This window comes from Choloepus didactylus, chromosome 1 (assembly GCF_015220235.1).
Source record: "Choloepus didactylus isolate mChoDid1 chromosome 1, mChoDid1.pri, whole genome shotgun sequence".
Lineage (NCBI taxonomy): Eukaryota > Metazoa > Chordata > Mammalia > Pilosa > Megalonychidae > Choloepus > Choloepus didactylus.
Window position 1 is genome coordinate 136,798,489 of NC_051307.1, and position 25,698 is coordinate 136,824,186.

At 38.8% G+C, this 25,698-nt stretch overlaps 1 protein-coding gene and 1 pseudogene across 1 annotated transcript in view; both read right to left on the minus strand.

Moving 5' to 3' along the window:
- RSRC1 (arginine and serine rich coiled-coil 1) overlaps positions 1-25,698 on the minus strand; it is a 511,688-nt gene that overhangs the window by 464,915 nt on the left and 21,075 nt on the right. The window contains exons 2-3 of the mRNA XM_037823719.1: positions 21,731-21,926; positions 20,433-20,558 (exon numbers count right to left, since the gene is read on the minus strand). Coding sequence (XP_037679647.1) covers positions 20,433-20,558; positions 21,731-21,924 — 320 coding nt within the window. The 5' untranslated portion in view covers positions 21,925-21,926. The remainder of the gene's footprint in view (positions 1-20,432; positions 20,559-21,730; positions 21,927-25,698) is intronic.
- Positions 6,346-6,992, minus strand: LOC119510016 (annotated as a pseudogene).

Genomic DNA, 25,698 nt, shown 5'->3' on the forward strand with positions numbered 1-25,698 from the left:
GGTAAAGGAAGAAATTACAAGAGAAATTAGTAAATACCTCGAGGCAAATGACAATGAAAACACAACTTATCAAAACTTATAGAATGCAGCAAAGGCGGTGCTGAGGGAAATTTATTGCCCTAAATGCCTATATTAAAAGAGAAGAGAGAGCAAAAATTGAAGTGTTAACTGCTCACCTGGAGGAATTAGAGAAAGAACAGCAAACTAACCCCAAAGCAAGCAGAAGGGAAGAAATAACAAAGATTAGAGCAGAAATAAATGCAATTGAGAACAGGAAAACAATAGAGAGAATCAACAAAACCAGAAGTTGGTTCTTTGAGAAAATCAATAAAATCGATGGACCACTGGCTAGGCTAACAAAAAAAAGAGAGAGCAGATGCAAATAAAAGCAATCAGAAATGGGAAAGGAAATGTAACTACTGACCCTGTAGAAATTAAGGACATAATGAGAAGATACTATGAGCAACTATATGCTAATAAACTAGACAACTTAGATGAAATGGACAACTTCCTAGAAAAGCATAAACAACCAACATTAACTCAAGAAGAAATAGATGACCTCAACAAACCAATCACAAGTAAAGAGACTGAGTCAGTCATCAAAAAGCTCCCAAAAAGGAAAAGCCCAGGACCAGATGGTTTCACATGTGAATTCTACCAAGCATTCAAGAACGAATTAGTACCAATCCTGCTCAGTCTCTTCAAAAAAACTGAAGAAGAGGGAAAGCTACCTAACTCTTTCTATGAAGCCATCATCACCCTAATACCAAAACCAGGCAAAGGTACTACAAAAAAAGAAAATTATAGACCAATTTCTTTAATGAATATAGACGCAAAAATCCTCAACAAATTACTCACAAATCGAATCCAGCAGCACATTAAAAGAATTATACACCACGACCAGGTGGGATTTATTCCAGGTATGCAAGGCTGGTTCAACACAAGAAAATCAATTAATGTCATACACCACATCAATAAATCAAAACAGAAGAACCACATGATCATCTCAATTGATGCAGAAAAGGCATTTGACAAAATTCAACATCCTTTCCTGATGAAAACACTTCAAAGGATAGGAATAGAAGGGAACTTTTTCAATATGATAAAGGCAATATATGAAAAACCCACAGCTAACATCACACTCAATGGGGAGAGACTGAAAGCTTTTCCTCTAAGATCAGGAACAAGGCAGGGATGCCCACTATCACCATTGTTATTCAACATTGTGCTGGAAGTTCTAGCTAGAGCAATTAGGCAAGAAAAAGAAATAAAAGGCATCCAAATTGGAGAGGAAGAAGTAAAACTTTCACTATTTGCAGATGACATGATTCTATATGTAGGAAATCCAGAAAAATCTACAGCAAAGCTACTAGAACTAGTCAATGAATACAGCAAAGTAGCAGGCTACAAGATCAACAAGCAAAAATCTGTAGTATTCCTATACACAAGTAATGTACAACAAGAGGAGGAAATCAAGAAAAAAATCCCATTTACAATAGCAACCAAAAGAATCAAGTATTTAGGAATAAACTTAACCAAGGACACAAAAGACCTTTACATAGAAAACTATAAGAAACTGCTAAAAGAAATTGAACAAGACCTGAAAAAATGGAAGAACATACCATGTTCATGGATTGGAAGACTAAATATAGTTAAAATGGCAATTTTACCTAAACTGATTTACAGATTCAATGCAATACCAATTCAAATCCCAACAACTTACTTTGCAGAAATAGAAAAACCAATAACTAAATTTATTTGGAAGGGTAAGGTGCCCCGAATAGCCAAAAATGTCTTGAGAAAGAGGAATGAAGTGGGAGGTCTCACACTACCTGACTCTGAAGCATATCACAAAGCTACAGTGCTCAAAACAGCATGGTACTGGCATAAGGACAGATATATTGATCAATGGAATCGAATTGAGTGTTCAGAAGTAGACCCTCACATCTATGGACAACTGATCTTTGATAAGGCAGTGAAGCCGAAGCAACCGGGAAAGAGCAGCCTGTTCAATAAATGGTGTTTGGAGAACTGGATATCCATTTCCAAAAGAATGAAAGAGGATGCCCATCTCACACCTTATACAAAAATTAACTCAAAGTGAATCAAAGACCTAAACATTAGCACTAAGACCATAAAACTCTTAGAAGAAAATGTAGGGCAATATCTTAAAGATCTTGTGATACGAGGTGGTTTCTTAGACCTCACACCCAAGGCACGAGCAACCAAAGAACAAATAGACAAATGGGATCTCCTCAAAATTAAACACTTTTGTACATCAAAGGAGTTTGTCAGAAAAGTAAAAAGGCAACCTACACAATGGGAGATGATATTTGGAAACCACATATCAGATAAGGGTTTAATATCCCGAATATATAAAAGAATCCTGCATCTCAATAACAGAAAGACAAACAATCCAATTAAAAAATGGGTAAAAGACATGAACAGACATTTTTCTGAAGAGGAAATACAAATGGCTCAAAAGCATATGAAAAAATGCTCAACTTCACTGGCTATTAAGGAAATACAAATCAAAACCACAATGAGATATCATCTCACACCTACCAGAATGGCCATTATCCAAAAAACAGAAAATGACAAGTGCTGGAGAGGATGTGGAGAAAGAGGCACACTTATACATTGTTGGTGGGAATGTAGAATGGTGCAACCACTCTGGAAGACAGTATGGAGGTTCCTCAGGAAGCTAAATATAGATTTGCCATATGACCCAGCTATTCCATTGCTGGGTATATACTCAGAGGAACTGAAACTTAAGACACAAACAGACATTTGTAAACCAATGTTTATTACAGCATTATTCACAATTGCCAAGAGATGGAAACAGCCCAAATGTCCATCAAAGGACGAGTGGATAAACAAACTGTGGTATATACACATGATGGAATATTATGCAGCTGTAAGACAGAACAAAGACATGGATCATGTCATAATGTGGATGAACCTTGAGGACATTATGTTGAGTGAAGTTAGCCAGAAACAAAAGGACAGATTCTGTATGGTCTCACTAATATGAACAGACATTAATGAACAAACTTTGGGAGTTAAAAGCTGACAACACAGGTGACCAGGAGATAGAAAGAGGGCAGAGATCAGCCATTTGATGCTGAAGGACTACAGAATGTTTAGGATTGATTGCATAGATCCAGAAATAGATAGCATAATGCTGTGTGATGGTAGCACGGTATTGTAAGTGCACTGAACAAAGATGTCTGTGAGTAAAGCTGAAAGAGGTGGGATAGGAGAATGTATGACACCAGAGGTAAAGATAGATGATAAAGACTGGGACTGTATAACGTGGCAAAAACTGGAGTGGCCAATGACTGTTACTAAATATACAAATATAAAAATGTTTTTGCATGTGGCAAAGCAAATGAATGTCAACCATGTAGAGAGTTGAAAAAGGGATGGTATTCAGGAAAAAACATAATCAAAGCAAACTGGAGTCTATGCTCAACAGTAACATTGTAATATACCTCCATTAAATGTAACAAAGGCAATATGGCAATGCTAAATGTATATGAGAGGGGGATATAGGGGAGTAATATGGGATTCTTGGTAGTGGTGCTATTTGCTGTCCTTAGTAGTATACTGTATTGTATGACATGCTATTTTTCTTTTTATCATTTTTTTTCTTATTGCTAAAAAAAAAAAAACAATTTTTCTTGTAGTAATCAGTATGTTCAAGTGCTGATTGTGGTGATAAATGTACAACTTTATGATGATCCCATGAGCAACTGATTGTACACTGTGGATAAATGTATGGTATGTGAATATAACTCTACAAAATTGTAGGAAATATATATATATAGGAGTAAAAGTGTTGGAGAAAACATGGTGAGAGGGATGATGCCTCACCAATATGGACTAACTACAATGTGTAAACTCAGAATTGAATCTTAGAACATAGCCTAACGTGGACACAATAATTGTAATAGTCCCTAGATTGTAAGCTCTTACAGCTGTTAACTCTATCCCTGAATTGTAAGGCCTATCTCTAAACTTTGAGATGCTGATCCCCTAGCGTATAACCTGATTGGTCTCTGGAACAATGCATATCTCTGAGACACCTGAAACTCAAAGATAGAGCTCGGCAGATATGAATGTCAGTATTACTGCATACAGCCACTGTCAAAAAAAAAAAAAAAAAAAAAAAAAGCTGAAAAAGAGCCCAGACTTCAATTAGTGATATGAATGAAGTAGGTCTGGTTAAGACCAGGGCAAGCCAGGCCAAAGGATAAAGGTTGAAACTGACTGAGTTTTAAAACTTCAACTTTCATATGAGACCAAGGGAATAGGTATCTATTTGGTACAGGATCTAAATTTTCTAAACGGTACAACTCTACAGTTGATTTGTTCAAACACCACAATTGCATGGAACTTTGAATAGGAAGTGAGATATGGTAGGTTAGTATAGGGTGGAGTGAAATAGTGACACATCCTAGAGTAATTTGGGCAGATAATAAAAAATATATTTACAGCCTCCCCCTCCCCAGCCCCGAGGATCTGGGGGAAGGTGCGGATGTGTTGAACATCCTCACCTGGACTGGTGTTGATGTTGTCATAAACATTGGGACTGGAGGTTTGATGTGCTGAGCCCTCGAGCAAGGGACTTGCCCTTATGAAGCTCATTACCACAAAGGAGAGTCTAAAGTTGTATGTAATGGTGCCTAAGTGTCTCCCCCTGGGTACCTCTTTGTTGCTCAGATGTGGCCCTCTCTCTCTCTAACTGAGCCATCTCAACAGGCGAACTCGCTGCCCTCCCCTCTACGTGGGACCCGACTCCCAGGGGTGTAAATCTCCCTGGCAACGCAGAGTATGACTCCCGGGGATGAATGTGGACCCGGCATCGTGGGACTGAGAGTTATCTTCTTGACCAAAAGGGGGACGCAAAATGAGACGAAATAGTTTCAGTGGCTGAGAGATTCCAAATGGAGTCGAGAGGTCACTCTGGTGGACATTCTTATGCACTATATAGATAACACCTCTTAGGCTTTAATGTATTGGAATAGCTAGAAGTAAATACCTGAAACTACCAAACTCCAGCCCAGCAGTCTGGACTCCTGAAGACAATTATATAATAATGTAGATTACAAGAGGTGACAGTGTGATTGTGAAGACCTTGTGGATCACACCCCCTTTATCTAGTGTATGGATGAGTGGAGGAATGGGGATAAAAACTAAAGGACAAATGGGGTGGGATGGAGGGATGATTTGGGTGTTCTTTTTTCACTTTTGTTTTTTATTCTTGTTCTGGTTCTTTCTGATGTAAGGAAAATGTTCAGAGAGAGATTGTGGTGATGAACGCATAACTATGTTATCATACTGTGGACAGTGGATTGTATATCATAGATGATTGTATTGTGTGTGAATGTATTTCAATAAAACTGAATTTAATAAAAAAAAATACCATAAGCAAAGACAAAAATCAACTGAAAAACTAAAACTAAAAGAAAATATTTGCAACAAGTATCACAGCTAAAGAGCTAATGTCTTTAATTCATAACTCTTTAAAATTGAAAAGAAAAAGCCCCAAAACCCAAAAGATATGAACAGGCAATTCATACATGTAAAAAAGACTTTCAACCTCACTTATGATAAAAGAAATGAAAATTAAAACTACGCTGAGATACTATTTCTCATGAATCAGAACACAAACATTTAAAACATGACAAAACATTCTGTTGGGGAAGTTGTAGCAAAAAGGACTCTCAAACATTGCTGATAGGAATTTGGCCATTTCTCACAAAACTACAAATACATTTACCTTTTGATTTAGCAAGTCTACTTCTAGGAGTTCACTTTGAAGATATGTCTCCAACTATACAAAAATACCCATGCACAATGTTACTCATGGCAGCATTTTTGAACTACAAAATACTGGCAGTACCCTAAGTGCCCATACATAGGAGAGTGGCTAAACAAGCTATGATACAGCCAATAATGGAGTACTAAACAGCTAAAAATAATAACAATAATAAGAAAGAAAAAGATCCCTAACATTGATATAGAGTGATTTCTAAGAAATATTAGTAAACAAAATAAGCAAAGTACAAGAGAGTGTCTATGGTATGCTATACATATAACTATTCATTTGTTTAAAAAGAAACACAGGAAGGATAAACCACAAACTAAAATTGGTTTCTTAGGGACTGGGTAAAAATGTAATAGAAGAGAAGAGGGGGATTGATAGTAATCTAGGTAAACCTTTTAGGATAGTGCTGTCTTTCGGAACCATAATAATGCTTCACCCACTAAAATGAAGGGAAGGAGGGAGGGAGGGAAGGAAGGAAGGGAGGGAGGGAGGGAGGGAGGGAGGAAGGTAGGTCAATCGCTGGCAGCAGAACACTCAATCTTGTAGTGACATGTCATATACTTGCCAAAATATGGATATGATTGCTCTGAATCAAAGCCTTTGTTGCCCTGCACATAATAGAAAGCACCATCAATTAGGCCACCACTGAAGCCTTCTTTGCCTTCAGCCTGAGAGCAATCCACCAGGTTCTGCTCACTGAGTGAAACAAATCTTTTTTGGAACATTTTTCCTTCAAGGGCACCAGTAGCACTGAAAGCCCAACAAGAACCACACTGACCCTGATTCTTCATAGGAATCACACAGATTTTCTTACACCAATCCACACATTTGGGAACCTCAACAAAGCGAGATTCACAGAACATTTCTCTTTCTTGTATTCCTAGCTTTGAAAGTCATTTATCACCTGTATGATTTCTTCATTGGTCATGACACCAAAGACATTCATTCTCACTGTGAAGCCATGCTTCCCTCGGCTGTATTCTCAATTATGCAGTTCAATACTTTTCATATTCTTCTTCTATCCTGCTCTCCTCCAACCTTCTTCCTTCATGTCATACAGTCTGGAGTAAGTTGCCTTCCACTGGTACCAATGTTCTTCTAAACTTGGATCAAATTTTGGAACAGCTGAGACTATTCTCAAGCACAGAGCAGTCAGCAAGAACAAGATTCAAGTTTCAAAACATGTGGCAGCCACAATTAGCACGACCGAACTCCACACACTCAGGTACCAGAGGTCACTTAGATATGGTTGTGTATAGGTGAGTAGTTTCTTGAGAAATCCACACTTTGGTACTAAAAACTGAGCAAGTTCTTAAAGATTTCCAGTTATTTCCAAGTAATCAAACAGCTTTCATGCTTCAAGTTGAAATTATCAGTAACAAATTCCTTTATCTTTGCACTCTGTACCCTTCCAAAGGCTCTATTAGATTTTAATTCCCTTTGTTAAAACCCTTCATACTTGGAACTGAGTGACTTCTATTTTACTTTCAAACTAACTGACTGATACATTATAAACTGGATAAGACCACCCAAAGATATGGTATTATTATTTCTGTTCCATCTGATAGAAAATTCAGTTGAGGTTATCGTCTGGTAATAAGCCTTTTTTTAGACAAATCAATACATCCAAACTAAAACTTTCCATCTAAAAATCAATAAAACTTTTTCTTGCTGAAAAACTAAGCCTTCTAATTCCCCAATTAATCATTCACTCAGTCAACGCACATTTACCGAGCTACCTAATGCAAGGCACTATGCTAGGTACCAAGAGCTTCCCCCACAAGAGTGTGCAATATATGAGAAAAAGAAAAACGCAGATATTTATAATACAACTCTTAAAAATCAGGAACCCTTGCGAAGGTAAGTCAAATAACCAACAAAATTCAACTTGGGGTAGAAGGTAAAAATCAAAGAAGATTTAAGGAGATTCCAGGTGGGATTCCCCCACAGAATCTTTGAACAAATATTCCTCAAAACTCTAGAAAAGAGTGAAAGGGTTGCAGAAACTGGACAAATGCCAACTCAAGAAAACATAGCTTTAAAATTGGTAGGAGGGAAAAAAATAAAAAATAAAAAATAAAATAAAATTGGTAGGAGGAAAACAAAAATTGGTATGAGAAGTTCATGGCACCCCTCCACCCCCCTCTCTCTCCCATGAAGTGTGGAGCCAACCTGCCTTTCAACTGTGGGTCCCTGGCCATGTTCCAGAGGGAGCAGAGTAAGGACTATGTGCAAACTGGGGTGCCTGATGTCAAAGCAAATCAGGTGGCAGTGTGAAAGACTGAACTAGGGTACTCCTCTCTGACTCCCCTTCCCAAAACTTACCCTGTAGGAAGAAGCAGCTTGGGGACAGCTAAAGCAGTCTTAGAACTTTGTTAACTTTCAAAATGGTCTGGGGAAGAGGATTATTAGCTATAAAACCCACAGTAGCACCATGAATAGGCAGTGGGACTGTATTTCATAGGGAGTAGAAGAGACATTCTGATTCCAGTAAAGAGGGGAACTCCTCAGGCCACAATCAAGCACAAGACAAGGACACAACATAGACTCAGCGAAAAGAGAGACAATCCTGAACTTTACTTTCACCACCAGCTAAACTTCTTCAAAGGAGGGCTAAACTCTGAAGGAGAGCACCAACTAAAACAAAGCCAATTAGCAAAGACTGTGGAAGGTAGTTTTGCATTGGTTGTATGTATTTGTTAGCTACTGGCATTCAAGGAAATCACTGCCCTATCATTAGCTGGATATAAACTTAAGGAACAGACAGCACAGGGAATAAATCCCAGAGTTAACACATTCAATTATTAAAATGTAAACTGTGCAAAAAAAGAATACAAAAAGCAAAGGAGGAGGAATTGATGGCTCAACCAAAGGAACAAGGTAAAATTCAGAAATAATAATCAAAGAATACTAGACTTTGGAAATAACACACAAAGTCTTTTTGAAAAATAATCTTTAAGATAAAGGAAAACATGGAGAAAGAGCTAAAGAATTTCAGGAAACTGATGCATGAAAAATATGAGAATTTCAATAAAGAGACAGAAATTTTTTAAAGGAACCAAGCAGAAATAACAGTGGAAGATTGCAATAACTGAGATGAAAAATTCCTTAGAGAGTTTCCACAACAGATTGGAGCTGTTAGAAAAAAAGAATCAGTGAACGTGAAGAAAAAGCAATTGTAATCATTAAAAGCCAAAGAGTAGAAAGGAAAAAAAAAAAATGGAAAAAGTTAAAAGAGCATAAGAGACCTCTGGAACAACATCAAAGTTACCAATATACATATTATGGGAGTCCAAGAAAGAGAAGAAAAAGAGAAAGGGGTAAAAGGATTATTCCAAGAATTAATGGCAGAAAACTAACCAAATTGAATGAAAGACATGAATATATACATTCAAGAAGCCCAGTGAAACCCAAACAAGATAAACACAAAGAGAACCACATAGAAGTCAAACTGTTGAAGGACAGGAACAAGGAGAGAGTTCTGAGAGCTGCAAGAGAAAAGCAAAATGTTATGTACAAGGGAGTCTTGATAAGATCAAGTACCAATTTTTCATCAGAAACCATGCAGCAAGAAGGCAAAAGGATGAAATATTTGAATGACTGAAAGAAAACAACACCAACCAAGAATTTCATATCCAGCAAGACTGTCTTTCAAAAATAAGGGACATCTGAAGACATTTCTGGATAAAAGCTGACACAGTTTGTCACCACTAGACCTGCCCTACAAGCAATGCCAAGGGAAGTTCTTCAGAATGAAAGGAAAGGACACTTTTAATACAAAGACTTGTATTAAAGAGGCATAAAGAAATAAGGACCTCCAGTAAAGGTAACCACATAGGTAATTATAAATGCCAGTAGAATTTAATTTTTTGGTATATAATTCCCCTTTTTATTTTCACAGGTTCTAAAATGCAAATGCATAAAAAGTAATGATAAATCTGCTGTTTTAGACAATGTACAAAGATATAATCTGTAACAAATACCAAAAAAAAAGGGGGTGGGGGATGGGGGGTATAGGAACAGTGTTAGTATAACCTATTGAAGTTAAGTTGGTATCAAATCAAACATGATTGTTGTAGATTTAGAACGTTAAATTTAAGCCCCACAGGAACCACAAGGAAAATACCCAAAAATAGATAAAGAAGGAAATGAGAAGGTACTCAAAATGGTACAATGCATAAAAAAGTCAAATAAATATGAAATGAGGGATTAATAGAAGAACTGAGGAACAAAAGGTATAAGACTTACAAACACCAAATAGCAAAATGGCAGAAGAAAGTCTTGCATTATCAGAAGGTACTGTAAATTTAAATACATTAAACTTTCCAGTCAAAAAATAGAGACTGGTAGAATGGATCAAAGAAGCATGACCCAACTCATGCTGTTTACAAGAGACTCACCTTAAATTCAAAGATATAAGTAGGTTAAAAGTACAAGGATGGAAAAATATATACCATGCAAATGGTAACAAAAAGAGAGCTGGGTAGCTATATTAATATCAGGTAAAACAGACTTTAAGTCCAAAACTGTTATGAGGAGCAAAGGAGATCACTATATATTGATAAAGGGGCCAATTTAACAAGAAGCCATAATTATAAATAATAGCAGAGTTGCAAAATATATGAAGTGAATATTGACAGATGTGAAGGAAGAAATAGACAGTTCTACATTAATAGGAGACTTCAATACACTACTTTCAAGAATGGACAGAACATTTAGACAGAAGATCAATAAGGAAATAGAAGACTTGAAAGATACTCTAAACCAACTAGACCTAACAGAAATATATTGAAACTTCATCCAACAGCAGCAGGATACACATTCTTTCTAGTGCACATGGGTCATTCTCCAGGATAGACCATATGTTAGGTGCAAAAACAAGTCTCAATAACTGTTAAATACTGAAATCATACAATATATCTTCTTCAACCACAATGGAATGAAGCTAGAAATAAAAAACAGAGGGAGAACTGGGAAACTCACAAATATGTGGTATTAACACTCTTAAAAAAACCAATGTGCCAAGAAGAAATCACAAAGGAAAATTGAAAATATCTTGAGATGAAAATGAAAACACAACCTACCAAAGTTTACAGGATGCAGCAAAGGCAATTAAGTTGTACCCAAACTGAATGAGGGTGCACTTTAATCCAGTATGGCTGAAATCCTTATGAGCAGAGGAAACTGGACACAGGAAGAGAAGCCATAGGGAGAGCAGGAACCAGAAATCAACAGAAACCAGAGAAAAAAGGAGAAGACAACATCCTGTGAATTGTCATGTGACAGAAAAGCCAAGGACCAAGGATCACCAAGAGCCAGCCCCAGAGCACTACAAAATTTGGGGAGAAACCATCACCTTGCTGATGCCTTGATTTGGAGATTTTCCTACTCTCAAAACTGGGAGTCAATAGATCTCATTGTCTAAGCCAACCCTTTTTATGGTATTTGTTTTTGAAGCTAGGAAACTAAAACAGCAGTGCTGAGGAATTTGTAGCTCTAAATGCTTACATTAGAAAAAGAAAAATAATAGGAGAGGACTGTGGGAAGATGGCAGACTAGGAATATCCAGGAATCAGTCCCTCCACAAAAACAACTACTGAACTAGCAGGAACTATCTGAGTCAACTATTTTGGAACTGGGGATCTAGTGGAACGCTGTGCAGCACCCAGGGAAGAGCAGGAGGAAGATGCTGGCAAATTGTGGTAAATACCAATGAATTTCACCTTCTGTTCTGTGGCTACCATCTCCAACCCCTCCCCCCCACCTCCAACATATGGCAGACAGCAGTGGGGACTGTGGTCCAAGATCCTGGTGCAGCTAGCTGGTTGTGGTAGAATATAAGGACCTCATCCTCCATAATCTGGGGAAGTATGGTCTGATAACTGCTTTGGAACGGCTACTTCAAATTGCTAAGGGGTCGGCTCTGAGGTTGGCCACTGTTCCAACCAACCTAAGGGAAAAGTAGCAAAGGATTCTTACAGAGACAGTACTTACTTTTTTTTTTTTTTCCTTCTCTTGACACTGTCCACTCCCCATTTGGGAGTAAAACTAGTATGGAAACATCACAAATTGACAGCTTCAGGCTTCAACAACAAAAACAACCCTTGCAATCCCATAGAAGTGGGAGAACCAGATTTCCAAAGTTATAATAACTGTTTTAGTTTCCTAGGCTGCTTAAAACAAAAACATGAAATGGGTCAGGTTAAACAATGGGAATCTATTTGCTCAGTTTTGAGGCTGGGAAAGTGTCCAAATCAAGGCATCTTCTTTCCAAAGAACAGCATTCTATGGGACTGGCAGCTGGTGATCCTGGCTCTTCTGGTAATGGAGGAGGACCTGTCCAACATTACCAGAGGACCTGCCCAATAAGAAATGCTAAAAGGAGTCCTTCAGGCCAAAATAAAAAGGCACTAGAGATGGTAACTGGAAGCCATAAGAAGAAATAGAGTATTGATAAAGATAATTAAACAGGTAAATATAAAGACCTTTATTATTGTACTTTCTGTTTCTAACTCCTCTTCACTGCTATATGAAAACAGACAAAGGTATAAAATAACACTATTGTTCTGGGTTAATGGACACACATGTATAAAGGTGTAATCTGGAACCAGAATAATATAAAGTGGAAGAGAGAGAGAAATATAGGAGAAGAAAGCTTGTATGTTAATGAAATTAGGTTGATATGAAACTAAATTGTTATTAGTTTAACATGTCTTTTGTATTAACAACGGTAACCACTAAGAAAATAGCTAAAAATATAGAGAAAAGAAGAGAATCAAAATAGTTATAATACACAGGGTTTTCTAGGGAAAAAGAACTGACAGGAGATAATAAAATATAATGTAAATAGTATGAAATTTTTTTATAGGAATTGGTGTGCAACTGTGGAGCTGGGCAAGTCCAAATACTGTATGGCCAGTTGCATGCTGGGAACTACAATGAAGGCTTTCAATGAATGCCCCAGGAGAAGATGGCTAGCTAAAACAGAGATGTAAATTCCTCCATCTCTTCCAGATTTTGTTCACATTCAGCTCTTGCTTCTATGGCTTTCTCTCACTGAATTTCATAAAGTGCTTATAAAGTACTCTAGTAACAGGAGTAAGGCCATCCTGACTGATGTGGGCCACACCTTAACTGAAGCAACCTCATCACAAAAGTCCTACTTACAATGGGTTCATACCCACAGGAATGGATTAAGTTTAAGAACATGGTTTTCAAGGGTACACAAAGCTCCAAACCACTACATTCCATCCTCTGGACCCCAAAAAGACATTCTTTCTAAATGCAAAATGCACTCATGACATCACAACATTCCAGAAGCCTTAAGTTATTTCAGTAGCAATGCTTAGTATAAAACCACATCAAAATTGGTTATGAGTGTCGTCTGTCTTAGGGTACAATTCCCCTTTGTCTGTGGACCTGTGATACACAGAAAACAAGTTATCTGCTTCCAATATACTAGGCAGGGACAGGCATAGGATAAACATTTCCATTCCAGATGGGATCAACTGGAAGGAAAACAGGGGTCATGGACCCAAACTATTTTAAAACCCAGCAGGGCAAGCTGGGTTTTAAAGTCTGAGAGTCAGGTATGGATTGAGGTTTTGTCCTTTGGGCATCATGAAGTGGCAGCACCATCCCTTCCAAATGCATCTGCAGTGGCCAAGCTCTCCCTGAACACTGGAGCGAAGACTCCACTGTCTCCACCATCAAGATGGTGGCAAGGCTCTCCAGAAACACCGGTACACAGGCCCCACCTTCTCCAAGCATTGAGGTGGGCAGTCAGAATCTCCATGAATGCCAGGACACAAGCCAAACCGTCTCCAAGCACTGGGGTGGCAGTACTCTTCCTGAACAACAGGGCAGAGGCCCACCCTCTCCAAGTGCCACAGCAGACTCACCATTTCCACACATGTGTGGGCCTGCTTGCCTTGCCCTGAGGTGATATCTTCAGACCATACCTCTGGACTTGAAGTGATTTTTCCATGAATTTGTCCCTTCTTTGTCCATTTTAGTCCAGGCTAGCAGTGATTCTGCACATACAAATCTCGCAAAAAAAAAAAAAACCTGGCAGTTCTGCATGTAGTTCACAGGATTCCAACCATCAGAAAACAGAGCCTTCCATAGATCTTTCCTGCACAACTGCCTTTCCAATCCTGACTTCCCCTGAAATGCCTTACTGGTTCCATATTCAGTTAAACCCTCACCGGAGTGTTGTTCTCTGGGGACACATTTTCCAGAAGCTCAGAATTTCCCAAGCCATCAATGTCTGGTTTCCTTGTACCCCAAAGTTCAGTTCTCTGCTTATCCCTTTCATCTTTCATTTTACTATAAGCTGCAAGGAGAAACCAGGCTGTTCTTTCCACATTTAACTTGGAAATCGCCTCAGCTAAATACCCAAGTTCACTGCTTTCAAATTCTGCCCTCCATCTAACATCAGAACTCAATTTCACCAAGTTCTCTGCCATTTTAAAACAATTTAAAAATTTTTAAATTATTTTTTTTTAAAAATCATCTTTCCTCCAGTTTCCAATAACACGCTTATCATTTCCTTCTAAGACCTCATTGGGAGTACCTTTAGCATCCATATTTCTACCAACAGTTTCTCCAAAGCATTCTGGGCCTTTTCTGTGAAGTACCTCGTAATTCTTCCAGCCTCTAACCATTACCAAATTCCAAGGCCATTTCCACATTTCTGGTATTTGCAATATCATAACCCCACTCTCCTGGTACCAAAATCTATACTAGTCAAGATTCTCTAGGGAAACAGATCCAACAGGATATATATACATTTATACACACACATATATACATATACACATGTACATATATATATATATATACACACACACATACTGTATAAATATTTAGAATTTGTATAGGAATTGGCTTATGCAACTATGGGCATGGACAAGTCCAAATTCCATAGGGCAGGCCACACTGAAGGCTTTCAATGAATTCCCCAGGAGAAGCTGGACAGCTAAAATAGGGATTGAAATTCTCCCTTATCTTTTGGATTCTGATCATGTTCATCTTCTTGCTTCTGTGGCTTTATCTCTCTATGCCTGAACTTCATTTTGGTAATAAAGACTCCAGTAATAGAATTAAGACTCATCCTGACACATGTGGGCCACCCCTTAACAAAAATAACCTTATCAAAAGGTCCTACTTACAATGGCTTCACACCTACAGGAATGACTAAAGCTTAAAAACATGCTTTTCTGATGCAAACAGAGCTCAAAACCACCACAAATGTATACTACAAAAATGTAACTTAACCCAGGAAAAAGGCAGTAATAGAGTAACTGAGAAACAAAAAAGATACAAAACATACAAAAACAAACAGCTAGGCAGATGAAACTAAGACGGCGGCTAGCTGAGACAGGGCGAAAAAAAACGCCTCCGTGAAAACACTAGCTAAAAACCAGAAAGTGACCAGAATACTGGTTACAGCAATGCACCAACTGGATGAGGGCTCCTAGCTCCAGAGGGGCCGTATACTTGGTGAAACCAGGAGTCGGCATTCTGAAACAAGTGAGTAAGCTGGCTGGAAGACCCGCAGCTGCGTGGCGGGCTGGGGAAGCCAGGGTTCAGCATATGGAGACCAGCTGGCTGTTTTTAAAAAAAAAAAAAAAAAAAAAAAAAAGAGCGGCTCCAGTAGCAATTGTGGGAACCACGCAGTAAAACACAGCAAGAGGGGGCTGGGCTGGCCTCTTGCTGTCTGGCAGGGAAGATAGCCCGCAGCAGACACCCTTGGGTTCGGGGGAATGGAGGGAAGAGCCGGAAGCAGAAAGAAACCCCACGGCTAGCAGCTAGCCCCCAGAGGGCTGGATAAACTCCTGCCCGGGGCCGTGCCCACAGCCCAAAGCCCTGGCAGTTGTCCCGGAGCTGCGAAGGAGGAATGGTGCGAGGAGGAGGGGGCTGAGATGCCCTGCTCGGCCACTTTTGCTTCGGGCTGGGAGTGCACCGCCGCACGGCCCGGCAGCCCGGGGCTTCCCTTGTGGGACGGTACGCACTGATGACGTAGCACAGCTTTCCCTTGGCTGAGCTACTGGAGGAGTGCGGCTGGGAGGGGGGATCCGCTGGGAGAAGCCAGGGACGCTACGCCAAGTCCGGTAGTTTATGGATCAGCGAGAGAGAGAGGCTGGGGCTGAACTGAAATGAAGGCTTAGACTTTTGCGGCGGCCTTCAATCTCTGGGATCCCGAGAGATTTGAACATTAGACCTGCCCTTTCTCCCTGGCTACCAGTACACAGGCCCCACATTCAGGGCGGACAGCTCCAGCAACACACCCAAACTGAGTTCTCCAACTGAACCCACAAGAATCATTTCCCCATACAAAGAGGAAAAAAGGTTGAGAACTGACTCGAGGGATCTAGGTGACTCACAGACGCCATCTGCTGGTTACTCGGAGAAAGTGTACGTCACCAAACTGTGTTCCTGAAAAATTAGATCGATATCCCTTTTTCTTTACAACTTGAAAGAGCCCTATCAAGCAAAACAAATGCCAAGAGGCCAAAAACAACAGAAAATCTTAATGCATATGATAAAACCAGAAGATATGGAGAATCCAACTCCAAACACACAAACCAAAATATCAGAAGATACAGTATACCTCGCAAAGTTAATCAAAGATCTACAATCGAGGAACAAAAACATGGCAAAGGATTTAAAGGACATCAAGAAGACCATGGCCCAGGATATAAGTTACATAAAGAAGACCCTCGAAGAGCATAAAGAAGACATAGCAAGAGTAAATAAAAAAATAGAAGATCTTATGGAAATAAAAGAAATTGTTGGCCAAATTAAAAAGACTCTGGATATTCACAATACAAGACGAGAGGAAGCCGAACAACATCTCAGCGTCCTAGAAGCCCACAGAACAGAAAATGAAAGAACAAAAGAAAGAATGGGGAAAAAAATTGAAAAAATCGAAATGGATCTCAGGGATATGATAGATAAAATAAAACGTCCAAACTTAAGACTCATTGGTGTCCCAGAAGGGGAAGAGAAGGGTAAAGGTCTAGAAAGAATATTCAAAGAAATTGTTGGGGAAAACTTCCCAAACCTTCTACACAATATAAATACACAAAGCATAAATGCCCAGCGAACTCCAAATAGAATAAATCCAAATAAACCCACTCCAAGACATATTCTGATCAGACTGTCAAATACTAAAGAGAAGGAGCAAGTTCTGAAAGCAGCAAGAGAAAAGCAATTCACCAAATACAAAGGAAACAACATAAGATTAAGTAGTGACTACTCAGCAGCAACCATGGAGGCGAGAAGGCAGTGGCATGACATATTTAAAATTCTGAGAGAGAAAAATTTCCAACCAAGAATACTTTATCCAGCAAAACTCTCCTTCAAATTTGAGGGACGGCTCAAAGTCTCAAAGCGCTGAGAGACTTTGCCAATGAAAGACCTGCCCTACTTCAGATTCTGAGAGGAGCCCTGCTGGAGGAGAGACAGCGAAAGGAGAAAGAGATAAAGAGAATTTTAACAGACATATATAGTACCTTACATCCCAAATCACCAGGACACTCACTTTTCTCTAGTGATCACAGATCTTTCTCAAGAAGGGACCATAAGCTGGGACATAAAACAAGCCTCAAGAAATTTAAAAAAAAACACTGAATATACTCAAAGCACATTCTCCAACCACAATGGAATACAAATAGAAGTCAATAATTTTTAAACTGTAATTCCACTAGTCACTTTCTACATGATATAAAATACACAAACTCTAAGGACAAATCAGTGGTTTTGAACTCAATGTAAAATATGTAATTTTAGACAACTATATAAAGGTGGGGGAATGAAGTAGTACAGGAACATAGTTTATGTGTCCTATTGAAGTGAAGGTGGTATCAAAGAAAAACAAGATTGATATGGATTTAAGAGGTTAACTTTAAGCCCCACAGTAAAAACAAAGAAATTATCAGAGAATATAACCATAGAGATGAAAAGTAGAGTTTGGGTTAAGAGAAATGGGGGAAGGGGCAATGGGGAGTTAAGAAAAGAGTGTAGGGTTGCTGTTTGAGGTGAAGGGAAATTTCTAGTAATGGATGGTGGGAAAGAGCATTACAACATTCTAAACGTGATTAATCCCACTAATGAAAGGCTAGGGAGGGAGTGGAATGGGAAGATTTAGGCTGTATATATGTTTCCACAACTGAAAAAAAAAAAAAAAGTCAGTCTAGATGACAATTGAATACTAAGGATGAACTTGGATGGGACAGGAGGATAGAGGACAGGTGGCTCAAAGGGACACAGTTGAGACACAAGGAAAAGGAAATATAGAATGTGAGCTTTTTATCATTGTTGAATCTATTGCACTTCTTAGCTGCGCTTAATGGGATTGCATGAAAGAATGTTCTTGTTCATGGGAAGTATATACGTGAATTATAGTGAATGCTCAAGGATGTGTGCAGCTAACTCTCATATGTTCAGATGACAGAGCAATAGATGATGGATGATAGGGAGGGAGGGAAAGAAACAGCGATGTGACAGCATGTTAAAGTTGGTGGATTGAGCTACTGGGGGAGGGGGGGGTCAGGGTATGATGGAATTCTGTGTATGGGGCTAGTATTGTTTTTGCAAATGTTCATATAACTTTGAATTTATTTCAAAAAAAAAAAAGCAAATGGCTGGTGGAGAATGCAGCGGTAACGGCCTGCCCCACCTCGATGCTTGCTAATGTGCTCACAGACATAGGGGACTGGTGGTTTGATGGGTTGAGCCCTCTACCAAGGGACCTGCCCTTAGGAAGACTGTTGCTGCAAAACAGAGGCCAGGCCTCCCTATAATTGTGCCTAAGAGCCTCCTCCCGAGTGCCTCTTTGTTGCTCAAATGTGGCCCTCTCTATCTACCTAAGCCAACTTGAAAGGTGAAATCACTGCCCTCCTCACTACGTGGGATCAGACACCCAGCGGAGTGAATCTCCCTGGCAACATGGAATATGACTCCCGGGGAGGAATGTAGACCTGGCATCGTGGGATGGAGAACATCTTCTTGACCAAAAGGGGGAAATGAAAGGAAATGAAATAAGCTTCAGTGGCAGAGAGATTCCAAAAAGAGCCGAGAGGTCACTCTGGTGGGCACTCTTACACACAATATAGACAACCCTTTTTAGGTTCTAATGAATTGGGGTAGCTGGCAGTAGATACCTGAAACTATCAAACTACAACCCAGAACCCATGAATCTTGAAGAAGATTGTATAAAAACCTAGCTTATGAGGGGTGACAATGGGATTGGGAAAGCCATAAGGACCACACTCCCCTTTGTCTAGTTTATGGATGGATGAGTAGAAAAATGGGGGAAGGAAACAAACAAACAGACAAAGGCACCCAGTGTTCTTTTTTGCTTTAATTGCTCTTTTTCACTTTAATTGCTATTCTTGTTATTTTTGTGTGTGTGGTAATGAAGGTGTCAGGGATTGATTTTGGTGATGAATGTACAACTACGTAATGGTGCTACGAACAATCGAATGTACGATTTGTTTTGTATGACTGCGTGGTATGTGAATAAACCTCAAAAAAAAAAAAAAGCAAATGACCCACATTGTCAGGGCCTCTCACCTTTCTCAGTTCTGTCTTTGTGAGAGCACCCACAAGTTCCTCTCACATGCATACCTAATAAATTTTCTACCTGCTTACTCTAAAAAAAAAAAAAAAAAGACAAGCCCAGGACCAAATGGTTTTATTGGTGAATTTTACCAAACATTCCAAGAAGAATTAACACCAATCCTACTCAAAAAAATTAAGTAGAGGGAACAATTCCTAACTCATTCCATGAGGCCAGCATCACCCTAATACCAAAGCCAGACAAAGAGATGACAAGAAAAGAAAATTACAGACCAATATCCCTTATGATTATAGTTGTAAATATCCTCAAAAAAATACTAGCAAACCAAATCCAACAGCACATTACAAGATTTATACACCATGATCAAGTGGGATTTATCCCAGAGATTTATCCCAGGGATGCAAGGGTAGTTCAACATAATATCACTTGATTTTCAAAGAAAAAACCATGTGTAGTTACTGTCAAAACAGTGCCGCCAATTTATCACCCTCTAATTAATCACTCTTCTCTCTGTTTCCACACACCTTTGCTATGCAACTTTACTGCTTTTTCCATCAAAATATGGAGCCTACTTCACTACCCCTTGAATCTGGGCTGGCTTTTGCTTTGCTTTGACCAAAAGAAATTAATAATGTGTTACTTCTGAGGCTAGACTTTAAGCAATTTTGCAGTTTCTCTTCTCACCCTCTTGAAATACTCCCACCATCATGAAAAAAAAAAGAGACTGCAACCTAGCCAATGGAAGGATGAGAAGCCACATACAGGAGATCTGAAGTATCCTGGCCATCAGACAGCATCAAATGCCACATATATGTGAGGCCATATTAAACCATCTATTTCACATTAAGCTGTCAGGTGATTACAACTATAAGAGTGACCCTAGGTAAAAGAAACAGAAGAACTGCCAGGTGAGCTCAGTCAAAATTGTAAAACCGTAAGACAATAAGTGACTATTACTTTATGTCTCAAATTTTATGTCTCTAAATCAGAGCAATAAATGTTATACCATACCTTCTTGTTCTGCTTTTGGATCTAGACCTCTGCACTCTATAGGACTTCCCTCGACCCCTTGAACGACTTCGACTTCGTTTTCTTCTAGAGCCGTAAGAAGAGCTACTGCTTGATCGATGTCTACGTCTGAATTAAGATATAATCAAATATATTGCTATAAAATTTTTTGTTATGGACAAAAAAGAATCTTCCAGATTCTTAGGAATCCTTTCATTTTCATGATGCAGAGAAGGTCAAGACCACAGCACATCTCCTTTCTTGAAGCAAAATAGAGCTAAATTAAAACATCATTCCTCTTGAACAGTCAAATGACTGTTGATTCAATCAGCTAGCAATTAAAGGCATTTGTGCTCTTAAGTAGTACATAATCCTTCCAGTATTACCAGATAATATGGTATGAGAAGTAAACCAGTTTACATCTATTTATCTACAAAGAACAGGCAAAGGATGAACATACTAATTCTATGGCTAGACCTGGCAGAAATAAAAACCTTTGGGTCAGCTCCCCCCTACGTGGGACCCGACTCCCAGGGGTGTAAATCTCCCTGGCAACGCAGAGTATGACTCCCGGGGATGAATGTGGACCCGGCATCGTGGGACTGAGAGTATCTTCTTGACCAAAAGGGGGACGCAAAATGAGACGAAATAGTTTCAGTGGCTGAGAGATTCCAAATGGAGTCGAGAGGTCACTCTGGTGGACATTCTTATGCGCTATATAGATAACACCTCTTCGGCTTTAATGTATTGGAATAGCTAGAAGTAAATACCTGAAACTACCAAACTCCAGCCCAGCAGTCTGGACTCCTGAAGACAATTATATAATAATGTAGATTACAAGGGGTGACAGTGTGATTGTGAAGACCTTGTGGATCACACCCCCTTTATCTAGTGTATGGATGAGTGGAGGAATGGGGATAAAAACTAAAGGACAAATGGGGTGGGATGGGAGGATGATTTGGGTGTTCTTTTTTCATTTTCATTTTTTATTCTTGTTCTGGTTCTTTCTGATGTAAGGAAAATGTTCAGAGATAGATTGTGGTGATGAACGCATAACTAGTTATCATACTGTGGACAGTGGATTGTGTATCATGGATGATTGTATGGTGTATGAATGTATTTCAATAAAACTGAATTTAATGAAAAAAAAAAAAAAAACCTTTGGGTCAGGACTTAACCCTCAAAAATATGTAAGTACTAAACAAAAAATGTTTTACCTAGCAAAATTTAAAGTACGAAAATACATGAACACTAAAGAATCTTATCCTCAGTACCATATAAATAAAAGTTATAAAAATTACCTTCTATCATAAGAATGTGAACGAGGCTGAAGATCTCTGGACCAAGATCTTGACTTTGACCTTGATTTCCTTCCACCTTTCTTTCGATTGTAAGTTCTACTGTCTGAAGAACTACTTGAAGATGACCGTCTCCGGTGTTTCTTTTTTCTCTTACTTCTGCTTTCTTCTTCAGTATCTGATGATCGGCGTCCCATTGCTATAGGTTAAATTAAAAGAAAATTGCTTCTAACATAATATACAATAGGTAACACCCAACATATTCATTCTTGTAAAAGTTTGTAAATATTTATTAAAAGTCTTAATTAAACTTTAGATGTGCTTGTTTTTGTTGCTGTTGCTGTTGTTTTTGGACAGGTCATGAGGGTCATGAGAAATAATTCCAGTGCAGTTTTTGAGGATATCAATAAAACAACATTTTTAAATTTATGAACAATTAAAACTTGCCCCCAATTTTTTCAGATGTCTCTCCAAAAAGTCAAGCCTGACAATGATTCATTATATCAGTATTCTTTTTATGACATTTGGTTTAGGAATCAACTACCAATTCCTTCAATTTCAGATTCCTTGAAGATAAAAGATATTTTACTGTCTCAGAGTTACATTTTGTCTAACTGAAAATCCAAAATTTTTTAATGTAGAAGACCTCATTAGTCATCAAAAAAAGTGCAAAATTGAAGCAATGCACTAACATCACTTCACTTGTGAAATTTTGGGGAGGAAATATGAACTAAAGCACCATGCTAATGAGGTTATTGTGAAGCCAGTCAACTCTTCACACACTGCTAGTCCCTATATAAAGTGGTTATATAATCCTTTAGAAACCAATTAAGCAATTTCAGTAAAGAGCCATAAAAATGTTGATGCTTTTTTTTTTAACTTCAGGGAATATATCATAAATATTTTTTTCAAAAATAAAAATACATTCATGAAGATATTCACTATAGCATTATTAAAACTGTATCCAGGGGAGTGGCATCATCAACATGGCAATGTAAAACAGCTGCAGGAAATTTCTCCCCAGAAAAGCAACAAAATAAAAAGGATAATTCTGAATTATTCATAACTCTGGAGGAAGATACAGACTGGAGAAGATCCCTACAAATGCCAAATTGAAGACAGAGTTAAATATCAGGTAGGAAAATCCTGTCCTGGACCAGCTAATCCTCTCCCCTCCCCCACACTCAGTCTCTCACAGTAGCTGGGATACCTCACGCTGGGGACACAGAATATAAATTCTCTCACAATAGTGAGACAGACACCCAACATTTGAAGACTCAGAAGACAGGGAGGACATTTTAAGACCCAGATAAGTGAGGGACAAAGAGTCTGAGAAAACATGGACAAAAACTGTTTTTCCAGTCCTGGGTCAGAAAGCCCTTTCCCCACCCCTGAGGGAAACAGCAGTAGGCAACTAGATCCTTGACTGGGGGATATCTGAAAACTGGTACAGCTTGGGGAGTCCTCTGCAACAAATAAAGTAGGGGATGCAGTCCCACACTGAGCCAGATTTTAAAAGGCTGGAAAACTGAGGACACAGAAAACCTGCAGTTTTAGCCTGCCTGTTCAAAGGCAGCCAGGATGCCAAGGGAAACTGCTTCTGAGAATGATTAAGTTACTGAACAGTGCCACCTACTGGGCAGACCAGAAAGTGCAAGGGAACTAAAGGACTCCTCATAGACTATCCAGACAGTATTTCAGTCCCACTGGAGCTAGTCTAGACCCCTGCACAGGAACCTGACCCAGTTTTTGATTGAAAATATGGAAAACCCAACTATTAAAGCAGTGCCTTAAAACAAATCCAAGTCTTTCTGGCTGGTAAAAAAAGAGAGCACTGCTGGGAGCCAGCAGCTTTTTTACCCACAACCAGAAAATTAGCTGTGGTGACCAGTGCCTACCCCAAACCCCTAAGGCAGGACACTGTGAGCCCGGTGTTTGAGGGAGACTGGGGGGCTGAACCAATCTATCAACAGGACAGCAAGAGAGAAAAAAAACAGATAGAGAACAAGGCCAACCAGCAAGAAAACCTAAGGAAAAGAAAGAAAATGATCTCCAGGATAAACTAAATAAGAAAATCAGATGCCTAGACACTAGCAAAAATCATGACACATACCAGAGAGAATGAAGATATGACCCAGACAGAGGAACAAACTAATACCTCAACGGAAATACAGACGTTGAAACAACTAAAGATGTTCAAACAAATCAAAATCAATTCAACAAGTTGAAGGAAAACGTGGCAAAAGAAATGAAGGATATAAAGAAGACACAGGGTGTCCATACAGAAGAACCTGAAAGCTTGAAAAAACAAATGGAAGAACTAATGGGAATGAAAGGCATGACAGAGTAGATGTAAAACAGAATAGACACATACAACAGCAGATCTGAAGAGGCAGAAGAAAGGATTAGTGAACTAGAGGATATACCATCTGAAATCCTGCACACAAAAGAACAGATAAGGAAAAGAATGGAAAAATATGAGCAGGGTGTCAGAGAACTGAATGACAACATGAAGTGCACGAATATACGTGTTATGCATGTCCCAAAAGAAGAAGAGAAGGAAAAGGGGGCAGAAAAAATAATGGAGGAAATAATAAATGAAAATTTCCCAATTCTTATGAAGGACATAAATTACAGGTCCAAGAACTGCAGGGTAACCCCAAATAGAATAGATCCAAATAGACCTACTCCAAGACACTTACTAATCAGATTGTCAAATGTCAAAGACAGAGAATTCTGAAAGCAGCAAGAGAAAAGCAATCCATCACATACAAAGGAAGCTTGATGAGACTAAATGTGGATCTCTCAGCAGAAACCATGGAGGCAAGAAGGCAGTGGTATGATACATTTAAGATATCAAAAGAGAAAAACTGCCAACCAAGAATTTATATCTGGCAAAACTGTCCTTCAAAAATGAGGGAGACAACTTGATTGGATCCAACTGTCCCCAGGATCCAATCAAGTTTTATGCATTATTTCATGTGTATTTTAAAAGTTAGGTGAGTGGTGCATCTAAGGATATGATTGAGAAAATTAAAAGTAGTATACAGATGGCCACTAAGCACATGAAAAGGTACTCAACATTATTAGCCATTAGAGAAATGCAAGTCAAAACCATAAAGATATATTATCTCATACCCACTAGAATGGCTATTCTTTAAAAATGAACTAAAAAAAAAATACAGAAAATAGTAAGTTATTGAGGATGCAGAGAAATAGGAACCTTTGTACACTGTTGATGGGAATGTAAAATGGTGCAGCTGCTGTGAAAAAGTTTTGTGTTTCTTCAAAAACTAAACAGAATTGCCATATGACCCCTTGATCTCACTTCTAGACATATACCTAAAAAAACACCAATGCTCATAGCAGAATCATTCACAATAGGCTAAAGGCAGAAGCAACCAAAGTGTCCATCAGCAGATGAATAGATAAATACAATGCAATATATACATGTAATCTAGTATTACTCAGCCATAAAAAGGAATGAAGTTCTGATACATGTGACACCACGGATTGACCTTGAAGACATGGATGGACATGTCAGACACAAAAGAATAGATATTGTATGGTTATACTTATACCAAACAGCTGAGGATATGCAAATACATAGAAACAGAAAGCAGAGCACAGGTTACCAGGTACTGGGGGTGTGATGTGGAGTTACTGCAAGACGGGTCTAGAGTTTCTCTTTAGGGTGATGGGAGAGTGCTGAAAATGGATGGTGGTGAGATATGCTTGGGAGTGTTGAGATGGAAAACTTTACACTGTATATGTGTTTCTACAATTAAAAAAAAAAAAAAAAGCAGCTTAAGAGACAGTGACAATTATTTGGAATATATGATCCTGGACTGATCCTGGACTGCATCTAATGACTGGGAAGAAAAAGCTGAAATGGACATGGGGACATATAAAAAAATTGGAATACAGACTGTAAGCCATATTTCAATGTTAAAGTTCTTGAACTTGATAAT